At 35.1% G+C, this 18,453-nt stretch overlaps 1 protein-coding gene across 1 annotated transcript; it reads right to left on the reverse strand.

Annotated features, from left to right (window-relative positions):
* Positions 1-15,495: 15,495 nt before the first annotated feature.
* Positions 15,496-16,154, reverse strand: LOC145076345 (uncharacterized). Its single transcript, XM_079022254.1, has 3 exons — positions 16,047-16,154; positions 15,884-15,938; positions 15,496-15,842 (listed from the first exon to the last, which is right to left on the reverse strand). The coding sequence occupies exons 1-3, from the start codon at positions 16,152-16,154 to the stop codon at positions 15,496-15,498; spliced, it is 510 nt and encodes a 169-aa protein (XP_078878380.1).
* Between the last annotated feature and the right edge of the window lie 2,299 nt (positions 16,155-18,453).

The following is an 18,453-nucleotide window of genomic DNA, read 5'->3' on the forward strand; positions in this document are numbered from 1 at the left end:
GCTATATTTCTTCCAATGGGCCGACGAATCAAGATCCATTGGATCATCGTTGATGTCGATGTGTGTTTGCCCGTTCGATTGTTAGGAAGTTGTATCAGTGTTTGTTGAATGATTTGAACCGAAGAGCTTTGTGAAATTCCTTTTGTTTACTCTTTCCATTTTTGAGTGTCTTTAAATTTTGTTTTTCAGATTGATCCAAAGCCGCTTTAAAACATCGAAATCGTACGACCCGCTTTTATGTATATTTTTGAGCTTGTTGTAAATTCCTCTAAACTCAGTGCATTTCAGTCACAAATCACACCCTTTCGGGCTAATTTAATCGGGATTTGGACTTTAACTTCTCATTAGCGCGTAGAACACACTTCTCACTTTCTCCCAAAAACAATTATAGGTTTGTGAATCCCCTTCAATTGAGTCCTTGGAAGCCCATACCCACGCCTTCTCTAGCTTTTCTTCATCTTTTCTCCATAGAACCCTATTGGTTGTATTGGTTCTGACGAGTTTTTTTCCTTTTTTTTGGTTGGGGTGGTGATGGTGAAGGTTGTGTTTCCGACATAAAATCCGGTGAAAGAGGAGGTTGTGAAGGTGGTGGTTGTGATTGTTGTGGTTGTGAGGTTGTGGATGGAAAGGTTGTTGGAATTGTTGTTGATAGGTTGGGAAAGGTTGAAATTATTGTTGGAAAAGTCGTGTTTGTTAGATAGGGGAACCGGTTTGGAGTAAATTCACAAAACCACCTTGAGACGATTTCATGGTCGGAAATTGGCAGGGACTTGTATCTAACGCAAAAACGTTAACAGGTATGCGGTTTCGATACTTTGGGGGGGGGGGGGGGGGGGGGGTATTTGTTATGTGACCTATTGTTTTTTGTTGTAAAAAATGTTATATGTAACTTTGTAATAGAGAAAAAAAAAGAATGGTGTAAAAAATAAGGTTGTATAGTAAGATATTTATAGGTAAAAAACATGTGTAAATTTTATTTATTTATTTATTTTTTATTGAAAAATTGGTCGTTGGAACGGCTAGTCAAACGGTCGAATTCTCCAAACGCTCCCATTGGTGGTTTTCTTGCGTCTTCCCCACCATGAAAACGACCGAGCACCATAGGTCGGGTGGTGTGCACGGACCACAATTAAGGCCACGTAGACCACAAGCCGGTTCGTGGCCGGTGTTCCGGATGGTCTAATGATGATTTTGCCATGTAACACCTGACGAGTATCTATTTCTTTTTCTTATTGTATCTAAATAGTGAACAATCACATGTTTTGCCATAAATGATCTTTACAAACTTTTAACACAGATTTGGAATCATTATTTAACTACATATTTCTATTGCATTTGAGATTGCTAAAATGGACAAATTTGAGAAGGTGAGGTATTTTTTATATTTTTTGAGTAGTCAGTTAGTATGGACTAAGAATTAAAATCATAGCAAAATCAAAGTAAAGAGAACATAAGGGTCTTTATAAAAAGTTAGAATACCACTGCAACAACCGTACAACCCCAATGCCATTATTTAACTTGCTCCCAAATCAAAATTATAAGATTAAAAACATCTGGGCCATAGCATGATTTGATGGTGATGTGAAGCTTTGTTTTTACCATTTTTAGTTAAAAACAAAGTAAAGCAGTTTTTGTCATTCATTTTTACAAGTTGTTTTTACATCGCACAATAATTCTATAATATTTCATCACAAAAATTCTTTAATATTTCATTTACTTTTTAATAAAAACAAAAACTTCAAAAAGATTAACATACCCAATATAACGAATAAGAATACCAAAATAAGGGAAGTTGAATCTTTCTATAAAATGTTACACAGTTATATTTTGAGTTTTCTGGTTATTTAAAAGTGATGAATTATCAAACACAAACATATACTTTTCAATTTATGAAAAATATAAAAAGAAATACCATACAGTTTGGTTGATTAAGCCTTATGAAATAGCTTGCAAACAAAGTACATAAATGACAATAACAATAATAAAACGAATACTCCAAAAAGGATAAATTACCAAAAAAAAAAAAGGACAAGTTGGCAACTTCCTATTTTATATCAAAAGAGTAAATTTAATATTCATTCTTTCCTAATAGGGTATCATTTCATCCAAAAACGTTAAATTACCAAAAAAAAAAAAAAAGGACAAGTTGTCAACTACCTATTTTGTATCAAAAGAGTAAATTCTAATATTCATTCTTTTTTAATAGGGAAAATGACTTGTAAAGGTAACGAAATATTAGACTTATAAAAAAATATCATTGAATTTTTTTTGTACACATATCACCAATCAACTATAGCTTTTGTACACATATGATCATTAAACTTCATCTTTGTTCAAAAAATATCATTATGTTACCGGTAATAGTAGGTCACCGGCCACGTAACATGCCACGTGGCATGCCATGTGGCTGCTGACGTGAATTTTATTGTATATTATGTACACAGTATACCATTAAACTATTTTTTGTACACATTATACCATTAAACTTTTTTTGTGTGTACATTTTACCATTAAACTTTTTGTACACATTTTACCATTAATTTTATATAATTTATTCAAAAAATATCATTTCAAAAAATACATATTTTTATATAAAATGAGTTTTCCATCACCTATTGCGACTCCCTGGTTTTGTAAGGTTTGGGGGAAACGGTTTGTTTTTTCCAATGATACTAAGGACTTTCTTTTACAACTACATTGTGAATTTATGTTGCTCATACATCAATTGAAATCCACAAGGTTTGAACTTGAGACTTTTATTTGGAGCGGCAAAAAAATACTCAATTGTTCATTATTTTAGCTAATGTCTAAGGGTTAATACCTTAAAAACCATTATTTATACATCCTCGTTTCGATTTAACCCCAAATTTATTTTTTGTTCTTCATTTGTCACTATATTTTAGAAAACGTTTCATTTTCGGACCCTTGACCGGTCATCAACAGGTAATGATGACGTGTCAGTTTTTTGCATTTTTTTGTTTGCATTTGGCCCCAACATTTCCGTATAAGTTTGCGTTTAACCACAATATTTTTTGTTCCCCATTTGCCATTATTTTTTAGACAAAATTTTGTTTTAGCCATTGGTCAGTCACGAATAGATATTTTAAAACATAAGAGTTGAAACTACGACTTCTCATTGAGGGTGAGGCGTGTTACCTAGTAAGCCAATAACTTTTTTTTGTATTATCAGTGTTTGTTGTATTTAATCTACACATGTATTTTAAAATGAAGGAAAAATATCTAGTGTAAGTCTTGAGTCTGTAACATCTAATAAACAATATGACATGCTAATCTTTAAGCTAATCAAAATTGTTAATTCATTCGTAATTCATCTAAAAACAATTGGTTATGTTTACCAACATATTTGTTAAGAAACCATATATTTCTAAAGAGTAAAAAATGTGCCTTCTCTTTAAGGGACGAGGCGTGTTAGATGGTAAGTTAATGGTTCTTTTTTGTATTATCAATGTTTGTTGTATTGAATTTAATGTAAACATATAACACGCCTCGTCCCTTAAAGAGAAGGCACATTTTTTTTACTCTTTAGAAATATATAGTTTCTTAACAAATATGTTGGTAAACATAACCAATTGTTTTTAGATGAATTACGAATGAATTAACAATTTTGATTAGCTTAAAGATTAGCATGTCATATTGTTTATTAGATGTTACAGACTTAAGATTTACACTAGATATTTTTCCTTCATTTTAAAATACATGTGTAGATTAAATACAACAAACACTGATAATACAAAAAAAAGTTATTGGCTTACTAGGTAACACGTCTCACCCTCAATGAGAAGTCGTAGTTTCAACTCTTACGTTTTAAAATATCTATTCGTGACTGACCAATGGCTAAAACGAAATTTTGTCTAAAAAATAATGGCAAATGGGGAACAAAAAATATTGGGGTTAAACGCAAACTTATACGGAAATGTTGGGGCCAAATGCAAACAAAAAAATGCAAAAACTGACACGTCATCATTACCTGTTGATGACCGGTCAAGGGTCCAAAAATGAAACGTTTTCTAAAATATAATGGCAAATGAAGAACAAAAAATAAATTTGGGGTTAAATCGAAACGAGGATGTATAAATAATGGTTTTTAAGGTATTACCCCAATGTCTAATAAACATATTCTTATAAGTCATTTTCTTAGAAGACTACGTTTGAGGCACACTTATAAACTCATAAAACATTTTGTACAAGTTACCTTATTATAATCCCCCTTCTTCTTGATTATGGTTAATTTAAAAAAAGTGCATTGAAATTATGTCGTTGTTTACCGATAGGAAAATGACTTATAATGATAAGTTTACTAAAATTTAGAAAATCAGTAAAATCCACATCAGGTGATGGGAAACCTACTTTTATGTAATAATATGTATTTTTTGAAATGATATTTTTTTTTCAATAAATTATATAACATTAATGGTAAAATGTATACAAAAAAAGTTTAATGGTAAAATGTGTATAAAAAAAAGTTTAATTGTATAATGTGTACAAAAAATAGTTTAATGGTATAATGTGTACATAATAAACAGTAAAATACACGCCAGCAGCCACATGGCATGCAACGTGGCTAATGACCTATTATTACTGGTAATATAATGATATTTTTTGAACAAATGTGAAGTTTAATGGTCATATATGTACAGAAGTTATAGTTGATTGGTGATGTGTGTACAAAAAAAAAAGTTCAATGGTATTTTTTGTACAAATCTAATACTTTGTTACCCTTACAAGTCATTTTTCATTTTTAATATGGTCTTAATATATATTGTTTCATTTCATTCATATAAATAGTCAAATTATAGGGTATATATATTCACCAACTCAGATATATATTCACCAACTAACATATAACGGCCACACAAAGTAATTTTTTTTTTGGTGGGAAGAGGGTGGGATACGTATATAATTAGCCTTTCTAAAATTCACATAAAAAAGATATAAAAAAATTATTATTTCATATTAATATTTTACATCGTTATTATTATTTCATATATTTTTTCTTTGAATGGTTGGTTAGTGGTTAAAAGTTAGTATCCCAAGATAGTAAAATTTGGCTATAGGTGGATCTTGAGACATTCAATATAAGAGACAAAACTTCTACCAAGTGGGCAAGTCCCACATTGGTTCCTATTTATATTTTACATCATTTTAGAAGTGGTATACTTGTTCCTATTGTAACTTTTTGTTCAGAAAATGCTTGATTTATTATATATTGCGCACTTAAGAGGTGTTGTCGGATTAACTGATCATGAGAATTTTGGACCCTCAATTCGTCAGTATGGTTCTTCCTAATGCACTTGCGGTGGTTGTTTGTCTTTGTATTTCTTGTTTTGATGATTTTTAAACATCTTTCCTTGTTGCATTCAGTGATCAATTTTTTTTAGCAGTGTCCAAGTCATTGTATTATGCTCTTGATTCTGTGGTGGTGACAACACATTGTATTATCTCATGCAGGTGGCTTGTCAGTTGGCTTTGGATTGAACTTAAGTTTGTCAATTAGTGCTGAGATTTTTGGTTTGGGCATTTGAATTGACTCTCTAGAGAACGGTTGTTGCTTTTCCTCCTCGATACTTTACTATATTGTGACCAGTCTCCTGCCTTCTAATGTCGTTATTGTTGAGTTTTCTTAGCATCAATACACTTTCTATAGGTAGCAGAGACAATCAAATATTTACCTAAGTGTAGATGCACCCTAAGATCTAGGTTTTACTAGTTACAACAATAAATTTTAAAAATACAAAAATAATAATACTAACATATTGGTTCTTTTCTTGAGACCTTACGAATGCTAGCGATTGCAATGGGTGAAGGAACCAACGTGGAATCCATCTTATGTAGTCAGGCCCACAAACACCAAACGCAAAATAAGAGTAACCTTGGATTAGGGTTTGTACGAAATTCACTAATCCTATGAGAGAGTTATGAGTATTGTATGAAGGAAAGAGTGAGGGATTGTATGAGCAAAATTAGAGAGGAAAACATCCCTCAGTGTTAACCCCTATAATTCTATATATATGATGCATATAAATCCTAAATGGATTCAAACTCTTCATGTAACATCCTGATGATGAGGTACTTCTAATTTTGACCCTATAACTTTAAATTATATTACAATTTGGACCCTAAGTAAAAATAAAGAGTGCAATGGGGGCCCTAATGGGATTTTCGTAATTTGGGTTTTGGGGGAGTATGCCATGCATACGTGTGTATGCTGATCATACTAGGGCACGCCCCAGTATGCTAGGCGTACATCCGTAGGCTGGGCATACGTGCCATGCATGCAAACCCTATTTTTTAGAGTTTGGCTCATATTTAAACCCTTTTATAGCCTCGTTTCCCATCACTTTGTAAACCTCCACCCTCTCAAAACGTTTTTGTAACCCTAATCTACCTTGTGAAGCATTTGTATGCTTGAATGTGTGTGTTTTTGTGCTTTGAAAAAGAAGGAAGGAAGTAAAGACCATGTTGGAGGAGTAAAGCACTTTGGATCTTGGATTTCTACCTAGTTTGCAACCTTTTGAATATATAAAGCTTGCAACTTTACCAGTCCATCATATAGATCCAGATCTTGTTCTTTTAAAGACACTTTTTGTCCCAAAATGCTGAATCTTGAGCATGGCATGTTCTTGACCCATGAAGACGTCCTTTGAGACCCTAGGAGAGGTCTTGAGCCATAAAAATGGAGTCTTAATGGTTAGTTTTGTCCCAAACATGTTATTGAACATGCAAGGTCATAAAGTTAGAAACATTATGACTTTTAGTGATATTTTGGCCATGGATCTGCAATTGGACACATTAAGTCGAAGTATTAAGCACTTAATGGGAAAATAGGAAAACCTAGGAATATGTCGTGCGTACCTATATGTATGCATGGCATACTCAGTCAGCCATCACGATCCAGTCAACGAAGGAGTACGCCCCACGTACATCTAGAATACGCCCCACATATGTGTACCGTGTCAACTCAACTGAGTTGATTCGAATGGGCTGTGATGAGTTGAAAACTCTTAGATCAATTAGATCTTCAACAAGTTAATCAATAAAAACAAACAAACACAGTAAACACGAGATAGAATCAAAGTATTGCTTAATGATTCAAGAATAGTCACGCCTCAACAGAGCTCGACGAAGAACTTCCACTATAGACGCGAGATAGGGTTTGTAGTACAATTATGAGAATAACAATGAAAGTGATTTTGACGAAGGATGCATGCATTCACCTGAAATACTAAAACCTAATAAAAGTAAACACGGTTGGACAGGCCCAAACCGGTAACAAAACTGGGCTAAGGAGTGATCCAAAGACGCAACACTTCAGGTCCCAACAATCTCCCCCTTTGCGTCAATTAGGGCGAGACTTCACTTCTGTTGATTTGTTGTAGTACGCTTCACCACTTTGAACAGCTTCGGAATAATAGCAAGCAGGACTTGACGAAAATCGATATACCATCTAATCATGTCAGTGAAATACTTCTTGTCACCTTCACTGTTCTGCTTGCATTTATGTATGATATCCAAAATGTGTTCCAAGCAAGTTGTAGTAAAAACATGTTTGTCAATTAGAGCGAACAAGCACTTTTGACCTTCGCCTCTGGTGAACATTACAAAGTTGAGCTTTGGGTCAATCTTCCCCATCTTCATTCTATTGATGTCGCTAGATGAACCAATGGGTAACACCGTTGGCTTCTTTTTAAGGACCGAAGCAATTTCTTGATCCATCTTTGCCACTTCTAGAATGTAGCACACCAACATCCTCTTGATGTGATCGATGATCGGCTCATATTCAACTCGATTAGTGAGCAAAAAGTTGTGTAGCACAATCCAGTTGTGGGGATTGAGATTTGGTAGATCAGCCAAAGAAATTGTATGTTCAGAGTTAGCTGAACCTCTGGTCACCTTTAATTTAACATTGATGAATTTCCCTTCTGTAGTCGGTTTTAGTACCCTAACATTCGTTATCTTTTGAGCGCTCCAGGTAAGATACTAAGGCTGAGCAAATTCAAGATAGTAGTCAATTAGATCCCTGTCTACTTTTGGGTCAGGATGGGGAACTTTAGCAATAGGAAGGAAACAGAGAAAGACAAATGCCTTTCGGGTTATAGGCATGTTAAACTGAGAATCCCTAGATTTCTCACGATTTAGTGACACTACCGGCGCAAGCCAATGTTTGCTTGGACATTCGATGGCTTCCTTAATCAACTTTTCCACTGACCAAAGTGGAAAAAGCGTTTTCCTGCTTTCCAAGAGAGCTTGAGCTTCTTTCATTTTTCTCTCCTTCTCTTCGGCTTCCCTAGTAGCCTTTTCAGGAAACGACGCCTAAAAAAGTGTGATTAGACAACAAGCAACCCCAAGAAAGTAGCTGATGACGCATGAATGGGTAAATGGTTCAAACTCACGTGCCTTTCCATACTTATCTCCTTTTTCAAATCATCAATCGATTAGACTTCCTGCTGACTCACCTCTTGTACCTTTAATTGAATCGTCACCACCATAATTAATCGAGGCTATATACTGACTCATCCCTTCGTTTGTAAATAACTCCATTACACCAGTAGGAAACGAAGCTATATAATTGTGAATAGCTTGTGAGTAACCGAACTAGACTTTTGGAAAATCCAAGATTTTCATGCAAGATAGTGTCAAAGATAAAGAAATAAATCAAACTATTTGTGGGATTTTGTGATGTCATTTAACACATAAAGCAGTGGATCCCGGGTACAAATCTCTTCCTTCAAAGTCAAGAGAGACTTTAAAGTGCTTGTTTGGATTCCCGTTGAATTGCGATCAAGTACCTGTTAAGAAGCATTGAAAGGCATCTTTTATATATAAGGCTATTAAGGGTGGCTTTCGCTTCAATTCAGGTTTTGGTTCTTGACATAAGACCGAAATGAAACGAAGTACTTGTGAGACCGATGTGGCCTGTTAAACAAGTAGGTTTGGAACATATTCAATGACTTGTTGACATAAGTTTATTAGAAATCTCAAAGAAAAACGAATGTACCTCTGCTATAAAAGATAGACCAAGCAGAAAAACTCTTAACTCAATTAGAGAAGAGTAAGGTAGCTCATGATTAGAGTGAATTTGACAGCCTAATTGGGAAGACATGATTTGTATATATCAAGTCATTAAGGTTTCATTCAAAATCTTTAGAGGCTTGGTTCAACATGCATCAGCATGCTTCAAGGGACACTTAGCTAATACATAGATAAAGAATTATACCTGGCGTAGCTCCATCATTGAGAATAGTCCTTATAAACGAATTAGATTAAGACTAAAGTAAATTGAAATAAAATGAAAGAAAATATTTTTGAATCATGATTTGAATTTTCTAAAAAGAAATGAAAACATAAATGAAAAATATTTTTCGATTTTATAAGATTTTCCGGAAAAGAATTAAAAACATAAAGAAAATTATTTTTGGATTTTATAAGATTTTCTGAAAAAGAATTAAAAACAGAAAGAAAAATATTTTTGGATTTTATTAAAATAAAAGGAAAAACATAAAATAAATTACTAGAATGTACATACTATACAACCGAAACCATCACTTGGAGATAAGAGGCGAACCGAGCCCGGTAGAACTAAACCCGAAATAGACCGAGCGTTCGGTTCATTTTGGTTCCCGGGAGAACCGAACCCAAAATGGACCGAGTGTTCGCTCTATTTCGCTTAAAACTTTTATTGAGGCGAAAGTTATTTCGGTACAGATTCAGCTTCCATCATTCCTAAGAATTGTAGGAGTTTATTAAAATTTGCTTCAGGCAAGGCCTTAGTAAAGGTGTTAGCCAATTGATCAGTGGTTCTTACGAAATGAATTTCTATATTACCATCTTCCACATGATCCTTGATAAAGTGATACCTCAGTGCTATGTGTTTCGTCTTTGAGTGTTGCACTGGGTTATGACAAATCCTAATTGCACTCTCTAAGTCACAATATACTGGGATTTTCTTCATGTTCAGGCCATAGTCTCGAAGTTGACTTTGTATCCAAATGACCTGAGATGTGCACGATGCTGCGGCAATGTATTTTGCTTCGTCTATAGAAAGAGCCACACAAGTTTGTTTCTTTGACTGCCAGCTAACAAGTTTGTCATCCAAAAATTGGCATCCTCCAGTGGTACTCTTTCAGTCCAGTCCACATCCACCTAGATCAGCATCCCAGAATGCTTGGACAAAGAACCCTAATTTGGCTGGGTACCATAGACCGAGAGAAGAGATTCGCTTCAGGTATCGAAAGATATTCTTCATAGCTAGCAGACGAGGTTCGTGTGGATTAGCTTGAAACCTAGCACAATAACAAACAGATAACATTATATATGGTCGACTTGTTGTTAGATACATTAGGGACCCTATCATCTGACAATAGAGGGTCATGTCAGCAGCTGGTTTGTCCAGAGAAGGTGTTAACTTCGTGCCAAACGCCATAGGAACCTTTACTTTCGAATCTCCCAACATTCCAAACATGGCAAGTAAGGTCTTCGTGTAAGCCTCTTGATTAAAGAAAATACCTTCGGGTCCCTGTCTAATATGCAAGCCAATGAAAAAGTTAATAGGACCCATTGAGCTCATTTCAAATTTAGTCTCCATCAACTTCCTAAATTCAGTTGTTAAGCCAGGATTTGTGGAAACGAAGATGATATCATCAACATAAATTTGAACAATCATAAGGTGGTCACCCTCTTTCTTATGAAAGAAGGTTGGGTCAACCGAACCTTGTTTAAACTTTGACATTTTGAGAAATCTAGTTAGCGTTTCATACCATGCCATTGGTGCTTGCTTGAGACCATAGACTGCCTTGTCCAGAATGTAGTAGTGATTTGGATACTTCTTGTTCACGAAACTCGGTGGTTTCTCTACATACAATGTCTCTTCCAGTTCTCCATTTAAGAAGGCACACTTCATATTCATTTGGTATACTTCAAAGTTCTTGTGTGCAGCATAGGCGAGAAAAATATGAATCAATTCTAGCCTTGCTACTAGAGCGAAGGTCTCTTTGTAATCTATGCCTTCTTCTTGACATTAACCTTTCACAACCAATCTTGCTTTGTTACGAATCACATTTCCTTCCTTATCCATCTTGTCCCTAAAAACCCACTTTAGTCCAACCACAGAAGCATCCTTTTGTGTTGGAATTAGTCTCCATACTTTATTTCGCTCGAACTCATTGAGTTCGTCCTACATCGCTTGTACCCAATTAAAAGGATCGAGTGCAGTGTTGATCGTCTTCGGTTCAACCTTGGAGACGAAGGAATTAAACATGCAAAATTCCACTTTAGAGAATAGTGCAGTTTGTTTCGCTTTCAGTTGTGATCATGCGAGTACCTTTTCTGGTGATTCACCAATAATTTGTGTTTGTGGATGATCTTTGGTCCATTTGGTGAGAGGAGGGTAATTAGGATCATATGAGGGATCCAGTTAAGCATTTAGTTCTTTTTCGAATTCTAAATGAGTTTCATCATCGTTTGTATTTTCATTCTCCCCCTCGAATTATGATACTTCCTCAGCTTCAGGCTCAAAATTCTCCCTCTGAACTTGACTTTCGGTTGGTATTGATGATGATAGGCTCTCTCCCTGGAATGGTGAATCTTGGTTATCTAGAAAAGACGAACCCTCCCCCTGAATATGAGAACTATCTTTTGGAGGTTCCCTTGTGTCAGAATGTTTGGTTGTTATTGGTTTTTCTTCTGCCATTTTCTTTATGGCATCATCAATTATCTTCTTCAAGTTGTCTACCTTGTTGTCTACAGCTTTGGATTCAGAGTGAATTGTTATGTTCAAGAACACAAGAATGTATAGAGGTAAAGTGAGAGAGAGAAACGAACTTTATTCAGACTTCTTAATCAATATAGAACACGACTATCTACATATATACAGATCTTGAAAACACGTAAGCACAAATCTAACTACTAGTCTAACTAACAGAGATAATTAAATTACAAAAATACCCTCTGGTAGTTAAGCAGTTAGACTGATATAACCAACACCCCCCCCTCAAGCTGGAGGGTATGGTTGTAACCGCAGATTGGAAACAGCTCGAGCATGTTGAGATCCATTTAATGATTTGGTCAACACATCAGCATGTTGATCCTGGGTAGAAACATGGGACAAATTAATCAATCCATTTTGTAGCTTTTCTCGAACATAATGACAGTCGATTTTGATGTGCTTAGCTTGCTCTTGAAAAACTGGATTGCAAGCTATATTAATGGCTGCTTGATTGTCACATTTGAGAGGGATTGGAGTAATATTCGAGATTTGTAATTCATGGAAAAGCCTTGTTAGCCAGGCTAACTCAGCACACACTCGTCGCATTGATCTATACTCGGCTTCAGCGTAAGAAACAGAAATAGTAGCTTGTTTCTTAGACTTCCAAGAAATAGGTGTACCTACAAGTAATATAAAATAGCCACTAACCGATCGACGAGTGATCGGACAAGCAGCCTAATCGGAATCACAATAAGCCTCTAGTTTGAAATTTCGTTGATTGTTGAAGAAAATCCCTTGAGAAATTGTCCCTTTCAAATAACGTAAAACATGTAAGGCTGCATCAAAATGAGCTTGACTTGTTTGTTGATTGAACTGACTTAGATGTTGTATTGCATAAGATAAATCTGGTCTTGTATGAACAATAAAGTTCAATTTTCCAATCAATTGCCGATAAGAAGTAGGATTGGTGAGAAGATTTGGCATAGAGGTAGTTAGATGAATATTTGGTGGAAGTGGAGTGGAAACAGAAGTAGTATCTTGCATAGAATACAACTGAAGTAATTCATGTATAAATTTGTGTTGATGTGCAACCAAACCTCCAGCAATGGCACTGAACTCTAATCCAAGAAAATATCCAATACTTCCCAGATCTTTGATCTTGAATAAATCATCCAAATAAGTTTTCAAATTTGAAATTTCAACTTGATCATTGCCTGTAACCAGAATATCGTCGACATATACAGCAATAATGACAATTGTTGATTGGATTTGTATAAGAAATAGAGAATAATCATTGATGCTATGATGAAAACCACGGGTATGTAAAGCATTAGACAATTTAGAGTACCATTGTCGAGAGGCTTGCTTTAAGCCATAAAGAGACTTGCGAAGCCTGCATACATGAGATGGAGAATTGACATGAAAACCAAGAGGAGGCTTCATGTAAACTTCTTCATGGAGATCTCCATGAAGAAAAGCATTGTTGACATCAAATTCTTGAATTGGCCAACCTCGTTTAACAATAATAGCAATGAGACATCGAACTGTTGTAAACTTGACAACCGGAGAGAAGGTCTCATGATAGTCAATCCCCTCTTTCTGTTTGAATCCTTTGGCAACTAAGCGTGCTTTAAGTCTTTCAATTGAACCATCAGCACGATATTTGAGTTTATATACCCATCTATAGGAAATGGGTTTCTTGTGTTTGGGCAATTTAACAATATCCCAAGTATGATTTTGTTGTAAAGCTTGTAACTCAGTTTGCATTGTTTGTTCCCATTCAGGTTTACCTTGAGCTTGATGATAAAAAGCGGGTTCAAAATGTGTTGTTATAGATGGAAAATCATGGTTAACTGTGGAACAGAAAACATGTTTAAGAGTTGATGATGGATGATTGATACAAAGATCAGTTAAAGTATGAGAACAAGAAAAATCATATGTATGTGAGGATAGATGATTGCAAACATAATTTTGAAGATGAGAAGGCGGATTTCGAACTCTATTGCTTCGTCGGGGCATGATAGATGGTTGATTTGGTTCATGTGGCTCATTCGGTTCATGTGGCTCATTTGGTGAAGTGGGGAAAAAGGATGAGTAGTTGATGAATTGTCATTAGGAAGCTTATCATTAGAATTGACTGGGATGTATGAAGGGGTAGATGATAAAAATAAAGAACTGTTATAAGAGTGTAGTGGGAATAAATCTTCAAAGAATTTAATGTCCCTTGTGTCGAACACTTCTTGAGTTAAAAGATTGAGCACTTTATATCCTTTATGTATGGATGAATTCCCAAGTGAAACACATGGAATAGACCGTGACATAAATTTGTCCCTGCCAACTTTTGAAGTTTCTACATAACATAGACATCCAAAAGCTTTAATCTTGGATAAATCAGGTGGTTGATGAAACAACAATTCAAATGGAGTTTGATCTTTCAAGAGCTTTGATGGAAGACGATTCATTATATGTACTGCATGTCTGACACATTCTGTCCAATAAATCACTCCTAAACCAGATTGGAAGTACAAAGCTCTTGCGATTTCCAAAATGTGCTTATGCTTTCTTTAAACAATGTTGTTTTATTGAGGGGTATAAGGAAGGGATTTTTGATGTAAAATACCATGAATTTTGTAAAAATCAATACACTCAGTGCTAGACCCCATTTCATAAGCATTATCCGTTCTTATGACTTTGATGGTTTTTGAAAACTGTGTCTGAACAAGTTTAACAAAGGATTTGATAAAATTGAAAGCATATCCTTTATGTGTAAGCATATGAACCCAAGTATGCCGACTGTAATCATCGACCACAGTGATAAAATATTTATAACCATCATATGAAGTATGTTTATAAGGTCCCCAAACATCGATATGTACAAGATCAAAACAAGAAACGGAAGTAGATTGACTTTGTGAAAAAGAAGAACAATGTTGTTTGGCTTTTAAACATTCAAGACAAGACAATAAAGGATTGTTCTTATAATGATAAGAAACAACTGAAATATTTTGAAGAATATGTAATGGAGCATGTCCTAAACGTCTATGCCACAACAATACATTCGAATCAGCATGCATTGCAAGAGTCTTATTGGTAACCAAAGAAGACAATACAGAAAAAGAGAATGACAAATTTCATTTGATGAGTCTGTGATAAAAAATACACAAATCATTGACTTGTGTGCCAAAAATGCCAACAGAGAGTTCATTCTTCGATAAAGGGTCCTGCAACATACAAGCTTTGTCAGTGAAAATAACAAAAGTTTGTATTTGTGCAGTAAGTTTTGGCACAGAAATGAGGTTGTATTTGAAACAAAACACTCCTTTAAGAACAATAGAACCATGTAACTGAATTTCTCCAATGAGTTCAACAGTGGTATTAAAACCATCAGGAAGACCAATGAATTGAGGCTGATGAAGTTTAGAAACAGAAGAAAATAAAGCTTTGTTAGAGCACATATGGTCAGTAGCACCAGTATCAATAATCCAAGAAAATTGTTCTTGTAAAATTGAAGAAGATTTGCGAGCATTCAATGCAAAACGAATGAATGAATCTTGTTTACCTTCATCATTCATTGCTCCATTGACCAAAGAAAGATTTGCTTGAGTAGGTGCTTGACCAAATTTGTGAGAATTGAACAGATCTATGAGTTGTTGATATTGTTTAGGAGAAATTGAAGGAGATGATGCAAAGATTACTTCAACGTTTTGAGCCATAGACTTATTTTCATCTTTCCTTGTTATAGTAAACTTGAAATTGGATGGAAATCCGATTAATCAATAACATTGAGCTTTAGTGTGTCCATTTTTCTTATAGTGAGAATAGACAAGATGTTTCTTGGAAGAATTATCAGAAGAAGCAAGCATCGCAATGGCTTCATTGTTAATAATCGATAGATTATTAATTCCACGTTGTTGTTCTTCTTGAATAATGAGAGAATAAGCGGTAGAAATAGTTGGCAATGGTTTCATCATAAGAATTTGACCTCTGAGTATTTTATATGAGTCATTCAGTCCCATCAAAAGTTGAATTAGACGTTGCTCTTCAAGAAATTTATGAATTGCAGTTGCAGCAGCACAAGAACAAGTAGGTAGATCTTGAAAACACGTAATTCGTCCCAAATCTTGGTCAATTTGGTAAAATATAGTGACAAATCATCAGTACCTTGAGAAATTGAATACAGTTGTTGCTGAATTTGATACAGCATGGCTCCATTTGACTGCTCATATCGTTGTTTCAATTATGACCAAATTTCAAAAGCAGTTTGTAGAAAAAGAACACTTTCAGCAATATTCTTCGATAGAGAGTTTAAAATCCAGCTAATCACCATGGAATTAGCTCGATCCCAATTAGAATAAGACGATGAAGTAATCAGACGTTTAGGAATTGTTCCATCAACAAAACGTAATTTGTTATTGGCAGACAACGAGACCATCATTGATCATTTCCATGAATTGAATCCAGTTCCTTTGAAAACCGAAGCAACGAGAATGGAATTGGGATTATCTAAAGAACTAATGAAAAAAGGATTCGATGAACTGATAGTTGTAGAATCATACAACTCAGATTCCGCCATGATTGATCAAAGATGAAAAAAAATCATTTAAAAAAATGATATCGTGTTGCTCTAATACCATGTTATGTTCAAGAACACAAGAATGTAGAGAGATAAAGTGAGAGAGAGAAACGAATTTTATTCAAACTTCTTAATCAATACAGAACAAGACTATCTACATATATACAGATCTTGAAAACACGTAAGCACAAATCTAACTACTAGTCTAACTAACAGAGATAATTAAATTACAAAAATACCCTCAGGTAGTTATGCAGTTAGACTGATATAACCAACATGAATAGCCTTTTCTGGTTCATCAAATAGCAGCATGTATTTCTCAAAGAAGTTTGAAATTGGTACCGTAACTTGACCAGATTTTGGAAATATTTCCTCCACAGAACCTTCGGTTGTCTTTAGTTTCATGACGTAGTTATCATCGATGGTGACATAATATGTGACATCCCCATTTTTCACGGCCAGAAAAGACCAATTTTGTTTATGCTTTATAAAAATCAGAGTACTTCATTTCATAAAAATGTTGCGGAATTTGTTCCCAGAAAAACACGATAAATGCGTTATCAAAACATTTTCAAAGAAACGTATTTTATTCATTTTAAAATATTTTGGGATGTCATCGTCAATACAGAAACATAAGCATAAACAAAACTTACATTTATTTACACTAGTGATCCACATCTATTTAAATCTCTCAGTGTAATGTGACATCATATCAACACCTGTTATATAAATAAACTGAGTGGGTCAGGTTGGGAAACCTGGTGAGTACATAGGGTTTTCAACCCATAATAATATAATTATTATGTTTAAACAATCAAACAATCAACCCAATTACCCATCCCCATTATCTTCTTTACTCTTAAGGATTTATCCTAAGAGTCATCTATCTTGCGTTCGTTTATTCCGAAGTCCCTTACTTCCAGGGTTATAGGACTAGCACTAAATCCATAGCTGCCAATGTTCGTTCGTAAAGCACTAATTCCATAGCTGCCATAGTCTATTCATCGGGTACTAAATCCATAGCTACCAGTGTTTATCTAATAGGTACTAAGTCCATAGCTACCAATTCCTAACAGGTACTAAATCCATAGCTACCAGCGTCTGACTAATAGGTACTAAGTCCATAGCTATCGGTGTTTGTCCCATAGGCACTAAGTCTATAGCTGCCAATGTATACTCACATCATTTTATATCTCTCATCATTCATCTACCCATGTCATACCCAACATATTCGTAGATATAAAATACGTATACAGTTTAAAACATGTATAAAAACATTCATCCAACATAGACAACAAATATTCAGATAATATGCACACATAGCACGTAGTTTATATAAAATACTTCATATCTATGTGTAAGATGAAAGTAACTATGCACTCACTTGAAAGGTGGTGACTCAACACTCAGACAACGCTTTGATACTCTCAAAACGATTTCCTTCGATAAAACCTAGTATCAATACCACTAGGGTTTAGTCTAATGATAACCACGACAAATTAATAGCTTAGCTGTTATTTTTATTATATAACTCATAATATAACTCATAATAGTAGCCCAAATAATTATTTCAAGGACCTAATAATATTCCTATAATTATTTGGAAGCTATATTAAAAATTGCGTAAGCGTAGCTCAATTACAGCGAATTTTATCGAAAACCCTAGGGTGGTTGGGGAGCTAGAGAGAGAAAGTATTTTAGAGAGAGAAGGAGAATGGTGTGGAAAATGAAGGCTGCCTCGCCCCCTTTTATACCCAAAGAGGCCTCGGAGTACGCTGGGCGTAGTTCTTGGCTACGCTGGGCGTAGTGCTCGGATAAGCATGCCACCTCGGACCAGCTGTCTTGCACTCCATCGGACGGATAAGAACCGAAGTACACGGGGCGTACTCCAGACGCTAGGCGTCTCTTCGCTATGCAGGTCGTAATCCTCGCACCAGGTGTCACCATCCGAAGCGATTTCATCCGACGGCTGGGAGTTCGGCCACGTCATCATTTCATGCATCAGCTTCGCAAGTTCACTTTCTAACTTTAAAAATTCGTAACTTTCGCGTACGAGCTCCGTTTTTTACGTTCTTTATATCCACACGAAGGCGGGAACGTACTCTACAACTTTTGTTTAGACTTCGTCGACTAATTTTGATTCGATTTTTAAATTTAT

The sequence above is a fragment of the Lactuca serriola genome, chromosome 9, assembly GCF_051521515.1.
Source record: "Lactuca serriola cultivar US96UC23 chromosome 9, Lser_US96UC23_V15, whole genome shotgun sequence".
Lineage (NCBI taxonomy): Eukaryota > Viridiplantae > Streptophyta > Magnoliopsida > Asterales > Asteraceae > Lactuca > Lactuca serriola.